The following is an 18332-nucleotide window of genomic DNA, read 5'->3' as shown; positions in this document are numbered from 1 at the left end:
GGTTAAATATGGCAGGCTCCTAGTTCAGTTCAGTGGCGGGGGGTGGAGAAACATACACCTCAACATACACCTCAAAAAAATGGATATATGTGACAGTTTTAATTAAAGTAGAGCAAGCTACCAGATACGGGTAGTCTTGCTAGTTCAGAGCACAACCATCAATACATGATTTGCAAAAGCCCCCACAGCTGGAAAGAATATACAGCTGACTCAGGATGCCAAACTGCCTGGAACTTCCATTACAGATTGATTCCTCTCTCTAGACATACTCTTAACTATGCAACTCATTGGCAGTAATATTTTATTATTTTTAATTATGTGTTAAAGGGGGGAAACATGTGCACATGACTTCGGGTGTCCACAGAGTCCAGAAGAAGGCATTAGATCCCCTGAAGTTAGGGATAGTTGTGAGGCACCAACATGGGTGCTGGGAACCAAACTAGGGTCCTCTGGAAGAATGGTATATACTCTTAACAGCTGAGCCTTCTCTCTAGCCACAGGCGTAATATTTTAAACACTCGGGTGCTTTAAGTTCTGTAGAAAACTTCTTATATACACTTCCTTGGCATGAGTGGCATTTTAAATAATCAGATTTTAGCCGGGCGGTGGTGGCGCACGCCTTTAATCCCAGCACTCGGGAGGCAGAGCCAGGCGGATCTCTGTGAGTTCAAGGCCAGCCTGGTCTACAGAGCGAGATCCAGGAAAGGCGCAAAGCTACACAGAGAAACCCTGTCTCGAAAAACAAAAAACAAAACAAAACAAAAAATAATCAGATTTTAAACAACAGGGGGTCTCTACATCAGGAACAAAATGCCCATGGAGAAAAAAATTGAAATGCCTGACAAAGAGATGTGGGTGGTTCTGAAGATAACTGCTTGCGAAGATGTAGCAGAAATGGTAGCTGGAGGGTGCCTGCACAGTTCACTACACTTATTAAGAACCCCATGATGCAGATTGCTACACACAGCCCTTTGCAAAGCAGCAATTTAGTTCCTTCTTGATCTCCCAATCTTCCAAAGTGCCAATAAATATCAATCATGATCTTCAAAACTTCAGAATGTTTTTCAAGTTTTTAATGGAATCTTTGTTTTGTGTACCTAAATGTCTTTAATTAACTTACAAAACAGAGGATGTAGTGTATTATTAAAAGAAAAATCGCAGAAAAAGGAATAACAATTCAATCTTCCAATCACCTGCTAAACTCTATGAGGACTGTATGTGGAGGTTCCTCTACTGTAAAGCCTCCCTATCTAATGGCACTCAAAATGCTAAAATGCCTGGTGCTTGCTACAGATTCTCTCCTCTGTAGAAATCATTATGCCCAGTTCCCCTGGGCTGACTTTATGTCAGTACCTTATACATGCCTCCCCCCAGGCTAAAGAATATTCCTCTTGAGACCTCCCCATTCCTACTCTTTTGTTTATTTTTAGAAACAGGGTTTCTCTGCATATCCCTGGCTGACCTGGAACTCGCTCTGTAGACAGGGCTGACCTCGAATTCACAGAGATCTTTCTGCCTCTGCCTCCCGAGTGCTGCAACTAAAGGCGTGCCCCACCACCACCCAGCTCTACAGTGTTTCTAACTGATAGGCTCACTGTCCCCAACAAACTGAATGTAGGAGTCCGAGAAGGCTGAGAGTGGTTGAAATACCCTTCTGTCACATTAACAGCTTCAATGTTGTCTTCTGTCCCAGTACTTGGGAGTGGAGGCCACCCAGGACTATATGAGACCCTGCCTCAAAAAAAGTAGACCCTGTGAAAACGAGCAGGTCTCTGAGTCTTTCTTTGCCTGCTCTTGGGACTCTTTTCCTCCTGTTGCATTGCCTTATCCAACTTCGATATGATAGTTTGTGCTTCATCTTATACTTATTTTGTCATATTTGGTTTTGTTATTTCCTACAAGTCCTTTTCTAATGACAGACAGAAAGGAAGTAGATCTGGAAGGGAAAGGAGGTGGGCAGGAACTGGGAGGAATAGAGGGACAGGAAATATAATCAGGATATATTATACAAAAAAATCTATTTTCAATAAAATAAAAATTAGAAAAAACTGCTAGATTAAGATTAAGATACCTAAATCCTCTCAAGCCTAAAACTCATTTCCTTTTAAACTTGGTTTTGCTGCCTCCAACCCAGGACTATCAGGCACATACGTAAGCAAACTGTGTTTAAACATACACTAAAACACACTGTACTGAAAAATTTGCAACTGGAAAGATCACTTAACAGTGAAAAACTCAATAATAAAGCAGAAACGGTTGTTTCTCCATCTCTGAACAACTAAAAGGGATACTTAAAAGAAACGGTGAGCCTCCTTTACTAGACTTCGCTAGCAATGAAGTACTAAAGTAAATGAATTACTGAAGTAATTTTACAGAAATAGTCCAATTTCAAAGGGGCGTGACAACACAGGCCTACAATCCCAGCACTCGAGAGACTAAGGCAGGATACCACTGCAAGTTCAAAGCCAGCCTGCACTCAAGCCAGCCTAAGCAAAGACTGAAACTCAAGCTCAAAGAACAAAGAACAAAGAGAAATAAACAAAAAAAAAAAATCTACTTTTCTGTAACTGCTAAAACAATTTTTCTTCTACTTTGTTTTTGTAAGACAGGGTTTTACTATGTAACTGGCTAGCCTGGAACTCTTGATCCTCCTGTCTCCACCTCACAAATGCTGAGATTATAGGCATGGATTATAATGCTTGGATTTACCATTTTTTTTTTAACCTTTCATGATGTGGTAAGCTGTTTCAATCTTAAGTTAAAAAAATAAATAATTATTGTTCTATGCCAAATTTCTCAACTACCTTCTTTTTATGTATTTTGTGTATATATGTGTGCATGTGTGCATGCGATCACGTGTGTGTAGTGCATGTGTATGTGCTGAATGCACATAGAAGCATAGGTCATCAGCTATCATTCCTTAGAGCAGTGGTTCTCGACTTTCCTAATGCTGTGACAGGTTAAGAACCACTGCCTTAGAGGTTATCCATGCTTTAGAGCAGTGGTTCTCAACCTGTGGGTCAAAATCCCTTTGAGGGTCAAACAACCCTTTCACAGGTGTCGCCTAAGACTACTGGAAAATACAGATATTTACATTATGATTCATAACAGTAGCAAAATTACAGTTATGAAGTAGCAACAAAAATATGTTATGGTTGGGGTCACCACACCATGAAGAGCTGTATTAAAGGGTCACAGCAGTATGAAGGTTGAGAACCTCTGTTTTAGTGGAGGCAGTGAAGCTCACCAAGTAGACCAGGCTGGCTGAGCAGCAAGCCCCTTACCACCCTGTAGCAGCCTCCTTAGCATGTGTGGCCATGCCCAGCTCTGCTCTGTAGGTACTGAAAATAAAACTCAGGTCCCTCATGCTTGCTGTACAACTAGTTATCTCCACAGCCCTAACTACTGGCTTTCCACCAAAGAAACAAGAAAAGAAGTTTGGGGGGGGGGGGGGCGCGCTGGAAGTTACATCTCATCTCAGTGGTGGACCGTTTGCCTAGTATGAGGCCCTGGGCTCTACACTCAACATACCCCAAAGAAAATAAAAATAATAAAAAATAAAAGGGGGGTTGAAGCACACCTAAAATATGTAACTATTGTAGAAGTCATTTCAGTTAAGGTCTGTATCTCCAAAGAGCATACATATAAACAATTTTAAAGGGATGGGAGCTACCAAAACAGTGACTGCTGCTTCTAAAATTCTATTAAAGCTCTCTAGAAATAAAGAGTCTTTTAGAGCACCATGTTTTCAACAAGCCATAAAACTTACAAAGCATACAGTCACTGTCATGTTACATAAATTAAAGGTGTACAAATCCATCACAGATCCGAGTGAAAACACTGTTTACCTTTTACAAGCACACAGAAATCCACAGATACCTTTTCCAAGGTAGTTTTAGTCTCAGGATCAGCAGATGTTCAGAATGGCAATGCATCTATAAAGTAGACCTATTGCCTTAACGACTGCTGCAAGTTACATCTACTACAAGTTATAAGAGTTCGTGCACTATTTCAATTATAAAACTTATTATTACCTTCTCCTTCTTTGATAATATAAATGCACCAACCACTGGGCAATAAAAGGCCATATAATAGCAAAAGTTAATGCACCAGGAGACATCTCAAAGGGCCACCAAGATGGTCTCTGGGAAAATAAAATATGCTTGTCATTTATCTCTTAAATATTGCATGGAGAAACTTGAAGACATTTTTGTTTTGTTTTGTTTTTCAAGGCAGGGTTTCTCTGTGTACCCTTGGTTATCCTGGAACTTGCTCTGTAGCCCAGGCTGGCCTCAAACTCACAGAGATTCTCCTGCCTCTGCCTCCAGAGTACTGGGATTAAAGGCATGAGACACCATAACCAAGCTTTGAAGACATTTTTAATATAATGCATAAAAATTAAAACTAATAACAAATCTCACCTCTTTGAAGACATTCGTAATACATAATGCATAAAAATTAAAACTAATAACAAATCTCTCCTCTGACAGATTACTCTATGCTCAGAAAGCAGACTTCTAAAACTTAAATAAACACATTCAATTTTTTTATGATAGGAAATAAGTTTATTATAAAATACAGTACAGCACTCTCAAGGAAAAGAGTGGGCAAAGACCAAAGGAGACACATCCCCAAATGTATTTTTAGCTTCAATGCTCTAAAAGGTAGATTTCATATTAAATGACTTAAGTATCTCAAAAAATGTAAATATATTATAATTTACTTAAAACTCTTACCTGTGAGGAGGGCTGATTACTTGTCTGCAACGATAATTTCGCCTTTAAATACAAATGAAAAGTAACAACTTTGAAAGAATGAAAAAAAGGTATAATGGGAGAGGGGGGTTGTTTGTGTGTTTCTATTTTGAGAAAGGGTCTCTAGCCCAAGCTGGCCCTACAACTCCCAATGTAGTTGAACTTGAACTTCTGATCCTCCCTGCCTCCACTTCATCACACCCTACACTGCCCGCACACCTGGTTTATTAGCCGCCCCATGTCATCACCCCCCACACACACACACACACACACACACCTGGTTTATGCAGTATTGGTAATCAAACCCCAGGGTTTCAGGCAGGCTAGGCAAGCACTCTACCTACTGAGCTACAACTGTAGCCCACTTAACAGTTTTTCTACTTCCTATTTTTTAAGGAAGTAGAATAAGTAGTTTAGTCTCTCTTTTTGTGTTAAATTTTGATTACACTAAAGCCCACCCACACTGACGAATGAACAAGGTCCCTAAACCTGTGAGGTATACAAATCCCTTCCTTATACTGCTTATATAGTTCAAACTCTACGAAATTATAAAAATAAAACCTCAAGTCAATGTTGGAGATGTAGTTCAACTGGTAGAGTTCTTACCAAGAAAGCACAAATCGCTTGTATTTAATCCCCAGAACATATCAACCAAGAGCTGGTTCACCTATAATCCCTGCACTCAGGCGATAAAGACCGGAGGGCAGATGTTTAAGGTCATCCTTGACTACACTGAGGTCGCATGGGATACATGAGATACTATTTCATTTTTTAAAATTATCTAAATTGTATCTACTCTTTCCACAATTTCATTTCATAATATATATATAATCTTCATATATTTATAGTACTTTTCAATCTAAATTCTTAACTTCTTTTAGCCTTATCACCTCCTCAACTTTGCTTAATCTAGTCTCCACACAAGCCATCGATTTGCAAACATGTCTGAGAACTACAGAGGATGAGGAGGACTGCTATGAACTGCTGTCTTCAAGAAAAGACTATTACACTCATGAATTCATAGCAGCAATGGCTGTTACATGCCCAGTGCCTGAACAAGATCAAGCCAGCCAAAAGTCTAGCATGAATGGGAGAGGAGCTCATGAGTCCCACCTCATAGATGAGGGGCTTTGGGCAGATGATGGCTGCTTGGAGAGGAAGAGTCATTTTTCTTTGAGGTTGTGGTGACTAGAACATTGTCCATGATTTGGGGAGGGCTTCACACCCATGTGCATACGGACAGCACTAATTGATTCAGTAGATTGAGTCCAAAAGAAGGCCATGGCAGTTCCCCAAGAAGCAGTCAGGACAAGAACAAGTTTGAGGAGAGCCTAGGCTACACCTTAAGGCATAGTGGGAAATGCCTTTAATCCCAGCACTCGGGAGGCAAAGGGAGGCGGATCTCTGGGACTTTAGGGCCACCGTGGTCTACATAGTGAGTTCCAGCTCAGCTAGGCTGCATAGTAAAACCAAAAGAAAATGGTGGGGGCTGGAGAGATGTTCAATGGTTAAGAGCACTTTCTGCTCTTCCAGAGTCCCCGAGTTCAGTTCCTGGCACCTATATCAGGTTTATTCATTAAAGGGTAGCAATTTGTATAAGAGAAAGTCCAGCAGTCTAAGATGTCTGGATTCTTCTAGGGCTTTTGTAAGAGACTAGCTACACTGCCTTTTTCTTTTTTGTGGTGCTAGATTTTGAACCCATAGCCTTGAACATGCTAGGAAAACATTGTAACACTAAGCTACACCCTCAGTCTCTACTGTACTTAATTTTCATGGGTTAATTGTTTTTTTATTGAAGATAGATTCTTTTCTAATATATCATTACAATTTCCCCTCCCTCCCTCTACTCCTCCTCTAGCTCTTCACCACCTCCCCCTCCATCCAGATCCACTCCCTTTCTGTCTCTCTTTAGAAAAGAACAGGCTTCTAAGGGATAATAATGAAATATAACAATAGCCAAGCAGTGGTGGTGCACGCCTTTAACCTCAGCACTTGGGAGGCAGAGGCAGGAGAATCTTTGAGATCCAAGACAGCCAGAGCTACACAGAGAAACTGCCTCAAAAAAAAAAAAAAGAAAAAAGAAAAGGAAAAAGAAAGAAAAAAACATACATCAAATAAAATACAGTTAGACAAAACAAAAACTATCATATCACAGTTAGACACAACAAACAGAAGAAAAAGAGAAGGGACAAGAATCAGAGACCCGCTTGTTATCAGGAATCTCAGGGTTTGATTTAACATCCTTGGATCTTACAGGGCCAAAATATAGTGAAGATCAAACTATCATTCTACATTGATCTCTGGTTTTAAATTTTTGATACTAAGCCGGGCGGTGGTGGCGCACGCCTTTAATCCCAGCACTCGGGAGGCAGAGCCAGGGGATCTCTGTGAGTTCGAGGCCAGCCTGGGCTACCAAGTGAGTTCCAGGAAATGCGCAAAGCTGCACAGAGAAACCCTGTCTCGAAAAACCAAAAAAAAAAAAAAAAAATTTGATACTAAAATTAACTTACCCTAAATAATTACCAACTTAATATCTTACCTCTACGAAAAGTTTACTACACAAGACTTTTTTTTTTCCAAGACAGAATCTTTCTATGTAGCTCCGACTGTCCTGGAACTCTCTATGCAGACCAGGCTACCTTCTGAGTGCTAGAATTAAAGGCATGTGTCCCTGTGTATGGATAAGAATGACTCTTTAATGATAACTATTGGATATTAGTAAAGATTTCTTTGTGCTTCTTTAAACTTCAGGGCTTAGTAGAAAATTTTCTTCTCGTACCAAGTATCTAATCCCTAACTTCAATGTACTAATTTTTTTTATTCCCTTCAGTACTGCAGATTGAACCCACGGCCTCTGAATGCTAAGCCACTGAATTATATCCCTAGCATTCTGTACTGCTCAATTTCACAATCTAAAAATTTTCTATTAATGTAAGTGACACTCATCTTTTAGGCCAATCTTTTCTTAAATAATATCTTCAAATAAAAGTGATTTTATTAACGAAAATTAAAATATGTGTCAACTTACAAAAATGTGTATTTATGCAAATCTGAACATGAAAATTTATTTATGCAAGTATCATCGATAAAGATTCTACACTGCTTTATAGAATCAAAAAACAGAAGATAACAATGAGATCAACTCAGTAGCTTACCTGCGAAGCAGTTAGTGTTTCCAGTTTATGAAGTCTCTGAAGGACATTTTGCATGTCCTCTTGTAATCTGATGAGTACAAGGGCAATCTGCTCATTGAGACTGCCTCTGGAGCCTCGGTCTGAGCCCCAGCGTTCTCCATCACCTCCACTTCCGACTTGCCGACCCTGGGTTCCTTCACTCAAATGTGGCATTCTATGCCCTATTAAGAGAGTAAAGTAAGTTAGCTAACCATAAAGTTTCTTTTCAAAATAGAAATAGTGTATTATTCATTTTCCTTGGTAATTCCTTGATATGTAAATAAACAAAGTAAAGTAAAAGCAATCAGGAAGCACATAAAATAAACCAGTAGGATTAAAAGAATCTATTCTATGTTAAGGGAAGACTGTACATAATTTAATAATATATGACAATGTTTATACAATTCATAAGGAAGATTCATGTACAGAGTACATGTTTAAAAACTCGGGGCTGGAGAGATGGCTCAGAGGTTAAGAGCACTGACTGCACTTCCAGAGGTCCTGAGTTCAATTCCCAGCAACCACATGGTGGCTCACAACCACCTTTAATGAGATTTGGTGCCCTCTTCTGGCCTGCAGTCATATATGCTGTATACATAATAAATAAATAAATCTTTAAAAACTCTTGCCGGGCGGTGGTGGCGCACGCCTTTAATCCCAGCACTCGGGAGGCAGAGCCAGGCGGATCTCTGTAGTTTGAGGCCAGCTTGGGCTACCAAGTGAGTTCCAGGAAAGGCGCAAAGCTACGCAGAGAAACCCTGTCTCAAAAAACCAAAAAAAAAAAAAAAAAAACTCTTTACTGGGACTGGAGAGACGGCTCAGCAGACAAAGGGAACTTGTTGCTCTTGCAGAAGACCTGGGTTTGGTTCCCAGCACCTGCATGGTAACTTAAAACCATCTGTAATTCCAGGTCCAGGGGATCTGACACTATCTTCTGAACTCTACGGGCATGCACATGGTGCACATACAAATATGCAGGCAAAACATTCATACACATAAAATAAAAATAAATTTTTTTACCCTCTTTACTATAAAGGTAATTAAAACTGCTTTTTTAAAAAATGTAACTGTTGTTTTACAGTATTAAAAGTTAACATTAAATAACTAAAATTTCCTTCTTTGTTTAAAAATATTTTTTTTTTTTTTTTTGGTTTTTTCGAGACAGGGTTTCTCTGTGTAGCTTTGCGCCTTTCCTGGGACTCACTTGGTAGCCCAGGCTGGCCTCGAACTCACAGAGATCCACCTGGCTCTGCCTCCCGAGTGCTGGGATTAAAGGCGTGCGCCACCACCGCCCGGCCTTAAAAATATTTTAAGCTCATAAAAGGGTTTTCTAATTATAAACTGCATACTCCTTATACATATTAAAATATCTAACTACTAAGATTTTCTATATTGTCATTTATTCCTTTTTATATGCACAGATTTAAAAATTGGCTTAACCTCATAATTATGTACTATTTTTTAAATCATATTACAAACATTTATCTCCATCACTGACTTATTCAAAAAACACTTACATATTATATAAATTCCTTAATATGAACCCTGAGGTAATTAAAACAACCATTCTGTATATCTGACTAGAGTAGAGTGATTATAAATTTTTGCTAATACAAAAACCAGGTATGGTGAGTGGTACATGCTTGTAATTCTAGCACTTGGCGGGAAGATGCAGGAAAAGCAGAAGTTCAGAGTCAGCTTGGGCTACATAAAGAGTTCAAGGCTAGCCTAGGATACATGAGATCCTGTCTCAAAATAATAACAAAAAATATTATTTTAAGGCTGGGTGTGGTAGTGCACTCCTTTAATCGCAGCACTTGGGAGGCAGAGGCTGGCAGAACTCTGTGATTTCAATGCCAGTCTGGTCTAAATGGAGAGTTCCAGAACAGCCAGGGCTCTATAGGGAGACCCTGTCTCAAAAAAAAAAAATTATTTTGAAATTATCAATTATTACTCTGTGTGTGTGTGCATGTGCGTGTGCATGTGTGTGTGTATGGTTGGGTCTTGAGCCAACGTCCTCACATGTACGAGATAAGCACTCTAGCACTGAACTACATCCCCAGCATAGCTAACAGTTTTTATTACTGTGTATTCTTGCAGAAATGAAGTGTGACAGATCTTTCCTCATAACAGAAGCCAAGGGTTTTTTCCTTCTCGCCTTTCCCACACCCTCTTGGTCAGAGGTCTAAGCAGAAGATCAAGTGAGACAGACACCCCAGTTAATTTGAGCTCTTGATGCAATTCTAGTGCTAACACAAGGAAAGAGCTAGATCTATGTAAATTCAATGAACTGAACACTAGGAGACCCAGCTCAATCCCTTCCTGATTTTCCTCTCTGCTTTATGCATTCAGTGTATGAACATTTCTATTGACTGCATGGATTCTTCCTACAATTTTCTATACTACAATGATGCAAAAGTATACTCATATAACAATTGTGGTTTTCATCTGAAGAACAGTATTTTTTTTTAAAGATTTATCTGTGTATGTGAGGGAAAGTGAGAAAGAGAGAGAATGTTTATGTCTGTGCACCATGTGCAAGCAGGTGCCCAAAGAGCCAGAAAAGGGTGCTCAATTTCCGGAATGGGAGTTACAGGCAGCTGTGAGCCCTCTGAAATGGGTGCTGGGAACTGAACCCAGGTCCTTTGCAAGAGCAACAAATACTCTTAACCACCATCTCTCCATCTCATCCATCTCTCGAACCCCTGAAATATAGTATATGTTTTTAAATAGGCTTTGTGTTAGATGACTTGGAACAAGAACAAGCCAATGCAAGTGTTCTGAGTACAGTGAAGGCAATGAGGCTACATGCATCTTCAACTTATAATAGTCACAGTTTCCAAGGGATCTACTGGGACATAACCCTATTGAAAATTGAGAATATCTATACTTTATCCAAATGGTTATCTCCCAATCTTTTTCCCTTTCCTTTCTCATTCAACAGTGGGGCTGAGTATAAGCTATGACTGAGCTATACTTCTTGTTCTACTCTACAATTTTTTTTTGGGGGGGGGGAGTTTGTCAAGACAGAGAACTTACTGTGTAGATCAGGCTGTCCTCAAACTCAGAGATCCACCTGCCTCTGCCTCCAGAATGCTGGGATTAAAGGCATGCACCATCACCAAACAGCTCTCTACACTACAACTTTATATATTCATTCTCTATCATTCTTTTCTTTCATATTTTTATATAACAAATATATTTACTTTTTTCCCACACTCATATCTAGTCTGCTCCATGATCACATCACTATTCCTTTTTTATTATTGTTACACTCATTTATTTTGTGTCAGGGTGGAGGACATGCTCATGCCAAAACATGCACTGGAGGCCAGAGGACAACTTGTTGAAATCAGTTATAGCTCCTGCCACCCAGGGCTCAAACCCAAGTTGTCAGGCTTGGCAGCAAGCACACTCACCTGCTGACCAGCCCGCCAGCCCACATCACCACCGTCAATTTTTTAGTGTGCAGTGCTCCTTAGGTCTTACTGATTTGTCAGCTTCATATGATCTCCCTTAACCCAAGTAAGGAAAAGATAAATAATTCAGACTGACTTATACAGGGACTCAAAGTGGCAGCACAGGTAGCGCAGTCAGTGACGGTTCAGAGGGAGAACAAAGAAAGCATAAACGAGGTTCCTTAGACACACTGCATAATGGGCTGCCAAGGCGGATCCGCAGGAAAAGACATGTTGCCGAGCCTCATGACCTCAGTGTCCTCTGATTTCCACATGCATGCCATTACATGTAGAGTATGTACATGTACACACACACACAAATAAATGTTATTTTATAAAAAACTGCACAAAAGATTAAAAAAATAAAGCTGAGCACTGCCACACCAACCCTTGGCAGCCAGAGGTAGAAGGATCACTACAAGTTCTGGGCCAGCCAGAGCTAGATAATGAGACTCTCAGAAAGGGAAATGGATCAGTGAACGGGGAATACAGACCTCTCCCTCTTCTGACATTAGAGAAGTCCTCACTTTCTCCTCCTCTCTTCTCACGGTGTGGCGCTCCGCTGTTACTTCTGCCATCTTCTCCTCCATGCTTCACTTCTCCTTTTCCCTCGACTGCTACCATCCGCATTTTCCCAATGCTGCCATTTCCGGGAGATATTTGAGCGTCTTCACAAAAACCAGAATTTTCCAAGTGCTGACTGGGATCACCACCTAAGTAATACTAAAAGTGTCCATTGATTGACATAAAGCTGTCTAAAGACTACAAATTTAAAATGACAGTTAAAATTTACAAATATAAATGATATATCAAAAGTTTTCATGGTAATATACTGTTTTTCCTTTTTTTAAAAAAAGATTTATTTATTATGTATACAGTGTTCTGCCTGCATGCCAGAAGAGGGCGCCAGATCTCATTACAGAGGGTTGGGAGCCACCATTGGTTGCTGGGAATTGAACTCATGACCTCTGGAAGAACAGCCAGTGCTCTTAACCGCTGAGCCATCTCTCCAGCCTTAAATGCTGTTTTTCTAAAATGGTCCCTTCATGTTCCTGCTGAAAATATTCCTTTCTTTAAAATATCCTTCAACATGTACTCAGCTTCCCATATACAGGAAATATTGAGATAGGCATGATTTCCTCTATGAACAACATGTAAGGTTTCCCAAGAGTCAATCAATTACCCCAAGATATAACAACAGGCTTACCTAAGTTACTATACTCAACTCTAGGCAACTCTAAGGAAAGGGGCTCCTTACTCGCAACCTTAGTAAGGGAGTCAGAAGAGACTGCTGCTGCATTGTCTGATAAGCGGTATGAAAACAGTATGGAGCAGTTACTACAGCAGTCAATAAAACAGATTCCCAACCCTTACTGCAACTGGGTAGAGGCTTGGTCAGGAAAGGCTTCCAAAAACAATGATGATAGAACTTCAACTAAGAACAAATGAGCATGGGCCAGGCATGGTGGCGCACGCCTTTAATTCCAGTACTCAGAAGCAGATGCAGGCAGATCTCTGTGAGTTAGAAGACAGCCTGGTCTACATAGTAAGTTCCAGACCAGCCAAAGCTACACAGTCAGTCCCTGATTCAACACAAAAACAATAAAGAACAAATGAATATAAGCCAAATCAAAGGCTTCACAATGACAATGGACCATCAATGTAGTTGGGACGGAAGATGTTTGAGAACTTACAACAGAACAGTACTGGTCTTAAAAAACTGAGCATGGAGAGCCAGAGAAGGGAAAGCTCTGAGGACCAAACAGTTTGGTGATATACTAAGATAAATACAGGAGATTAGGCTGTAGGAGAACAAAAAGAAGATAATGGTTCAGATACAGGTAAGTAAAAACTGAAACCTTTAGTGTCTTAGTTAGGATTTCTGTAGTGTACTAAAAACACCATGACCAAAAGCAACTTGGGAAGGAAGGGGTTTATTTCACCATACAGTTAGTTTATAAGTCATCACTGAGGGAAGTCAGGGCAGGAACCTAGAGGCAGGAACCCATGAAGGAATGCTGCTTACTGGCTTGTTCTTTATGGCTTGCTCAGCCTGCTTTCTGATACCATCCAGGACCATGAATCCAGTGATTGCTCTGTCCACAGTAAATCTGGGCCCATGTACATCAATTATAATGATGAAAATATCCCACTGGATATTTTGGTGGGGACATTTTCTCAACTGAGTCCCCTTTCCCAAATGACTCTAGCTTGTGTCAAGTTAACAAAGCTAACCATCATACCAGGCAAAGAGTAGGCAGTTAGAATTCAGAAGAGAGAAAACACTGAATTTATAACTTTGATTGCTGTGGAATAATCCTTCTGTACACTGTGAATATATATTACTCTCATTGGTTAATAAAAAGCTGACAGGCCGGTAGCCAGACAGGAAGTTAGGCAGGAAAGCCAAACCGAGAATGATGGGAAGAAGGAGGGTAGAGTCAGAGGAGACATCAGCCAGTCACAGAGGGGGCAGGACATGCTGGAGGACAGGTAAAGCCATGAGCCATGCGGCAGAATGTAGATTAATAGAAATGAGTTAATTTAAGTTGTAAGAACTAGTTAGTAATAATCCTGAGCTATTGGCTGAGCATTTATAAATAATACAAGCCTCAGTGTGGTAATTTGGAAGTAGCTCCCAAATTGGGAAAACTCTGCCTACATTTGAAAGTTATCAGCCTTAAGTAATGCCTGAAACCAAAGAAGCAGTAACCAAGGCTGTACTCCTGAAGAATACTATATTCATGGATCAACAGGAAAAGGTGACTGAAATGAACTGTCCAAGTAGTACATGAAGGAGGCACTCAGGAGGTGCAGGCAGGTGGATCTCTGTCAACGCAGCCTTGTATACATATGGAGTTCTAAGTCAGCCAGAGCTATATACTACAGCTTTGCCCTGAAGGGGGAAAAAATGTACTAATCACCAACTTCCTGTTGTTTCTTTGGTTGTTTGGGGGTTTTTTGTTTTTTGTTTTGTTTTGTTTTTTGTTTTTTCAAGGGAACAGGGTGTTACTATATAGCCTTAGCTGGCCTGGAACTTTCTATGTATACCATGATGGCCTCAAACTCAGGGATATAACTGCCTCTACTCCCAACTGCTGGAATTAATGGTGTAAGCCACCACACCCAACAGAGATTTATGTTTAATTTGTTCTTCCAACACTGAATCTTGAATGAAATCTGAAGATTATTTTGTCTAAAAGTAGTTTTTTGTTTTAAAGGCTTTATTTTTATTTTTAATTATGTATCTTGAGTACCTTGTATGTGGGTTTGTGTGGAGGTTTTTGCAAATAAGAGCAATGCCCAGAAGAGAGCATAAGATCCCCTGGGGCAGGATTCACGGGCAGTTGTGAGCTGTCTTGGTGTGGTGCTAGGAATCACACTTAGGTCCTCTGCAAAGCACTCTTAAGAGTACACACTTTTAACTGCTGAACCAGCTGTCTAGCCCTTGAACTAAAAGTTTTAACTAACTGGAGTATAGTCAATATGAAGAACTAATTTATGCTTGATGATTATTCAGTTTTCTTCACTAATCAATGTTTTAGCAAAAACAGTTTATCCTCTGCACCTCTATTCTACCTGTCACAGAATATTTATAAAATACATATATGATAAATTATAATGGAACACTATATTATTGTAATAGTATTCTACTATTTATATTATTATTCTAATATACTGTTTTTATAAAATAATTTGTATTCTAATTCTACTATTATAATATTCTAAAATACTAATTATAAATATTAAATATAAATTAATTATATGGTATATTTTTTCTCTTTGTATGTGTGTGTGTGTGTGAAAGCATGTGTGTTGGATATGCCCGTGTGTCAGTGCAGGCATGTGCCCCCATGCACGAACATGCAGAGGCCAGAGGGTAACCAGTAGCCTCCTCTATCACATCACTCTCCACCTTATTCCCTTGATACAGGATCTCTCACAGAACCTAAAGCTGAAAACCAGATCACCCCAGTGATTTTCCTCTCTTCTGTTCCCTACAGTACAGAGGTGTAGGCACACAAAGCCATATGGCTTTCCTGGATGAACTGAACTCACAGCAATCTGTCTGCCTCTGCTTCTCGAGGGCTGGGATTAAAGGTGTGCATTACCATGCTGGCCTCCACACAATTTTTTTGAGATGGACACTGAGTATTCAAACTCAGGTCCTCTTATACTTGTGCAGCAAGTAATTTTACCCACTAATCCATCCCCCAGACTTATTAAACACTTTACTTTATACACACACACACACACCCACACACACACAAATAAAACTGTAAATGTTAAACATTTTCAAGGTATTTTTAAGTGTGTGTGTGTGTGTGTGTGTGTGTGTGTGTGTGTGTACTCCAATGTGTTCATGGTTGTTATTTTAACAGTGAGTGCTGCAGCATACATGCGGTATTTAAAGGACAACAACCTCAGATATCTGTTCTTGCTTTCCACCTGAAACTGGGTCTTCTGCCATTCAACACTACACACAGCAGTCTAGCTGGCCTGCGAGCTTCTGGGGATTCTCCTGGCTCCACCTCCCATCTCACTCCAGGAGCACTGAGATTACAAATATACTCCAGCTTTACACCAGTTCTGGGGATCCGAAGTCTGCACACTTGCACAGCAGGCACTTTGCTCTACAGCAGGTGTGTTTTCAAAGCAGTGAACAAGCTTATTCGCTACTAACAGAAGTTATGCACTGGATTTTTTTTTTTTTTGCTTTCGTCAGTTTTTGTTAGCATACAAAAAGCAATGAGTTTCATTATGGCATTTTTGTGCATGAATATCAATAATATTGTATTCTGCATACTGGATATATCACTTTGAAAATTTGTCAATCAGAAATTGTCATCTTTACCTCTTCTTGTCCAAATTGCTCCATAGAATCACAGTATACTTCACTATCTGAATCACTTGTCAAATGAATTCCTGAGGCATCTTCACTGTGATCATCATTTGTATCTAAACATGAGCAAATGTCCAGACAGTATAATTATGCTCTAAGACAAGAAAAACTTACTTTCATTCTATTTTTCACAACTCATCAGTCCTATATTACACTCATTCTGGGAAAGAAATCTGTCTTACCAAGTCATAGTATTTACTATGCATCATCCACAATGCTCCTGCCTCAGCTTCTGAAGTGCTGAGATTACAGGTATTCCACCACAACTGGCTGAAGGTCATAACATATATAGATCGATATACTTATCTATATACTTATAGATCTATATATAATATATATATATATTATATACACATATAAGTAGATATATCTCTATATCTATTTAACTGAAAGGATTACAGTTAGACTTAGGAGGTAAAGGCAGGAAAACTACCAGCAATTCTAGACCACCAGGTCTACAGAGCTGGGTCCTGATAAAACACACCATGGCTAAGAGAGCAGAGGAGCTTACTACCAAGCCTGACTACCTGAGTTCAATGATGAAAAAAGAGCCAACTCCATTGAGTTGTCCTCTGACCTCCACAGACCCTCCACTGTAGCTGGAGAGTTTTCTCTCTGAGTCCCGCCAAGCTCCGGCAGTCCCTTAGTCCACTTATAAAATAAACATACAGATGCTTATATTATTTAAACTGCTTGGCCATTAGCTCAGGCCTATCATTGTCTAACTCTTACTCTTATATTTAGCCCATTTCTATTAATCTATACTTTGCCACATGGCTCGTGGCTTACTGGAACCTTACATCTTCCTTGTCCTGGTGGCGGCTGTAGGCAGTCTCCCTCTCCCTTCCTGTTCCCTCAATTCTACTCTCTGTTAGTCCTGCCTATACTTCCTGTCTGGCTACTGGTCAATCAGTGTTTTATTTATACAGAGCGATATCCACAGCACTACACAAAAGAAACTGCCAGACATTCTACAGGACACTAAAAAAAAAAAAAATGACTGAGAGACTCTAGCCCTGTGGGCTAAAGACAGATGCCCCAACTTTACAAGAGAACTTTAGATGACTGTCCAGGCTGTCAGCTGTCTCTGTCTACCCTGCAAGACTCCCGAAAGTTGCTTGCATCCTTCTCCCATTTCTCAGGTAGTATTATATCCTTCTGAGGTCTTTGATGTGGTTGAAGACTAGATACTGATAATTTCCTCAGTTATGATTAAAGAGGTGTAGATATAAAACCTTAGACTCACAAATATAAGATAGATAGGATATCTTCTTTAATATTGTAACTGTAATTCTTGCTTGATAATTGTTTTGTTATATGTAATTTTACTATGTTAAAGTTAAAACCTTCCTTTTTGAAACAGAAGAAAAGGGGAAGTGCTATGGATATCGCTCTGTATAAATAAAACACTGACTGGCCAGTAGCCAGACAGGAAGTATAGGCGGGACTAATAGAGAAGAGAATTGGCCGGGCGGTGGTGGCGCACGCCTTTAATCCCAGCACTCGGGAGGCAGAGCCAGGCGGATCTCTGTGAGTTCGAGGCCAGCCTGGGCTACCAAGTGAGTCCCAGGAAAGGCGCAAAGCTGCACAGAGAAACCCTGTCTCGAAAAACAAAAAACAAAAAACAAAAAACAAAAAAAAAAAAACAGAGAAGAGAATTGAGGGAACAGGAAGGGAGAGGGAGACTGCCTACAGGACAAGGAAGATGTAAGGTACCAGTAAGCCACAAGCCACGCGGCAAAGTATAGATTAATAGAAATGGGCTGAATATAAGAGTAAGAGTTAGACAATGATAGGCCTGAGCTAATGGCCAAGGATCTGTATGTTTATTTTATGTGGGCTAAGAGACTGCCGGGGTTTGGGCGGGACCCAGAGAGAAAACTCTCCAGCTATACTCCACAGACTTACCATGGCACACAACTACACACCATGAACAAATAAAGAAGAAACAGATAAAGCCTTCTGGCTCTAATTCACTGTTTCACAGTAACAAACCCTTATACTAGCATTAACAACCCTAAGAAGACATTACTAAGTAAGAGGT

The 18332-nt window shown here is 40.0% G+C and overlaps 1 protein-coding gene across 4 annotated transcripts in view; it reads right to left on the bottom strand.

Moving 5' to 3' along the window:
• Acbd5 (acyl-CoA binding domain containing 5) overlaps positions 1 to 18332 on the bottom strand; it is a 40783-nt gene that overhangs the window by 2397 nt on the left and 20054 nt on the right. For 3 of the 4 annotated variants that reach the window (XM_052729066.1, XM_052729063.1, XM_052729064.1), the window contains 5 exons: positions 16241 to 16344; positions 11880 to 12108; positions 7910 to 8109; positions 4737 to 4778; positions 4035 to 4144 (listed from right to left, as the gene is read on the bottom strand). In XM_052729066.1, coding sequence (XP_052585026.1) covers positions 4035 to 4144; positions 4737 to 4778; positions 7910 to 8109; positions 11880 to 12108; positions 16241 to 16344 — 685 coding nt within the window. Of the gene's footprint in view, positions 1 to 4034; positions 4145 to 4736; positions 4779 to 6614; positions 6896 to 7909; positions 8110 to 11879; positions 12109 to 16240; positions 16345 to 18332 lie in introns of those variants that run through there. The other variant, XM_052729065.1, reaches the window with a different exon arrangement.

This window comes from Peromyscus californicus, unplaced genomic scaffold (genome assembly GCF_007827085.1).
Source record: "Peromyscus californicus insignis strain IS unplaced genomic scaffold, ASM782708v3 Scaffold_8__1_contigs__length_139910024, whole genome shotgun sequence".
NCBI classification, from domain to species: Eukaryota; Metazoa; Chordata; class Mammalia; order Rodentia; family Cricetidae; genus Peromyscus; species Peromyscus californicus.
The sequence above is the reverse complement of the archived record's forward strand: the minus strand, read 5'-3'. Positions and strand labels throughout refer to the sequence as shown.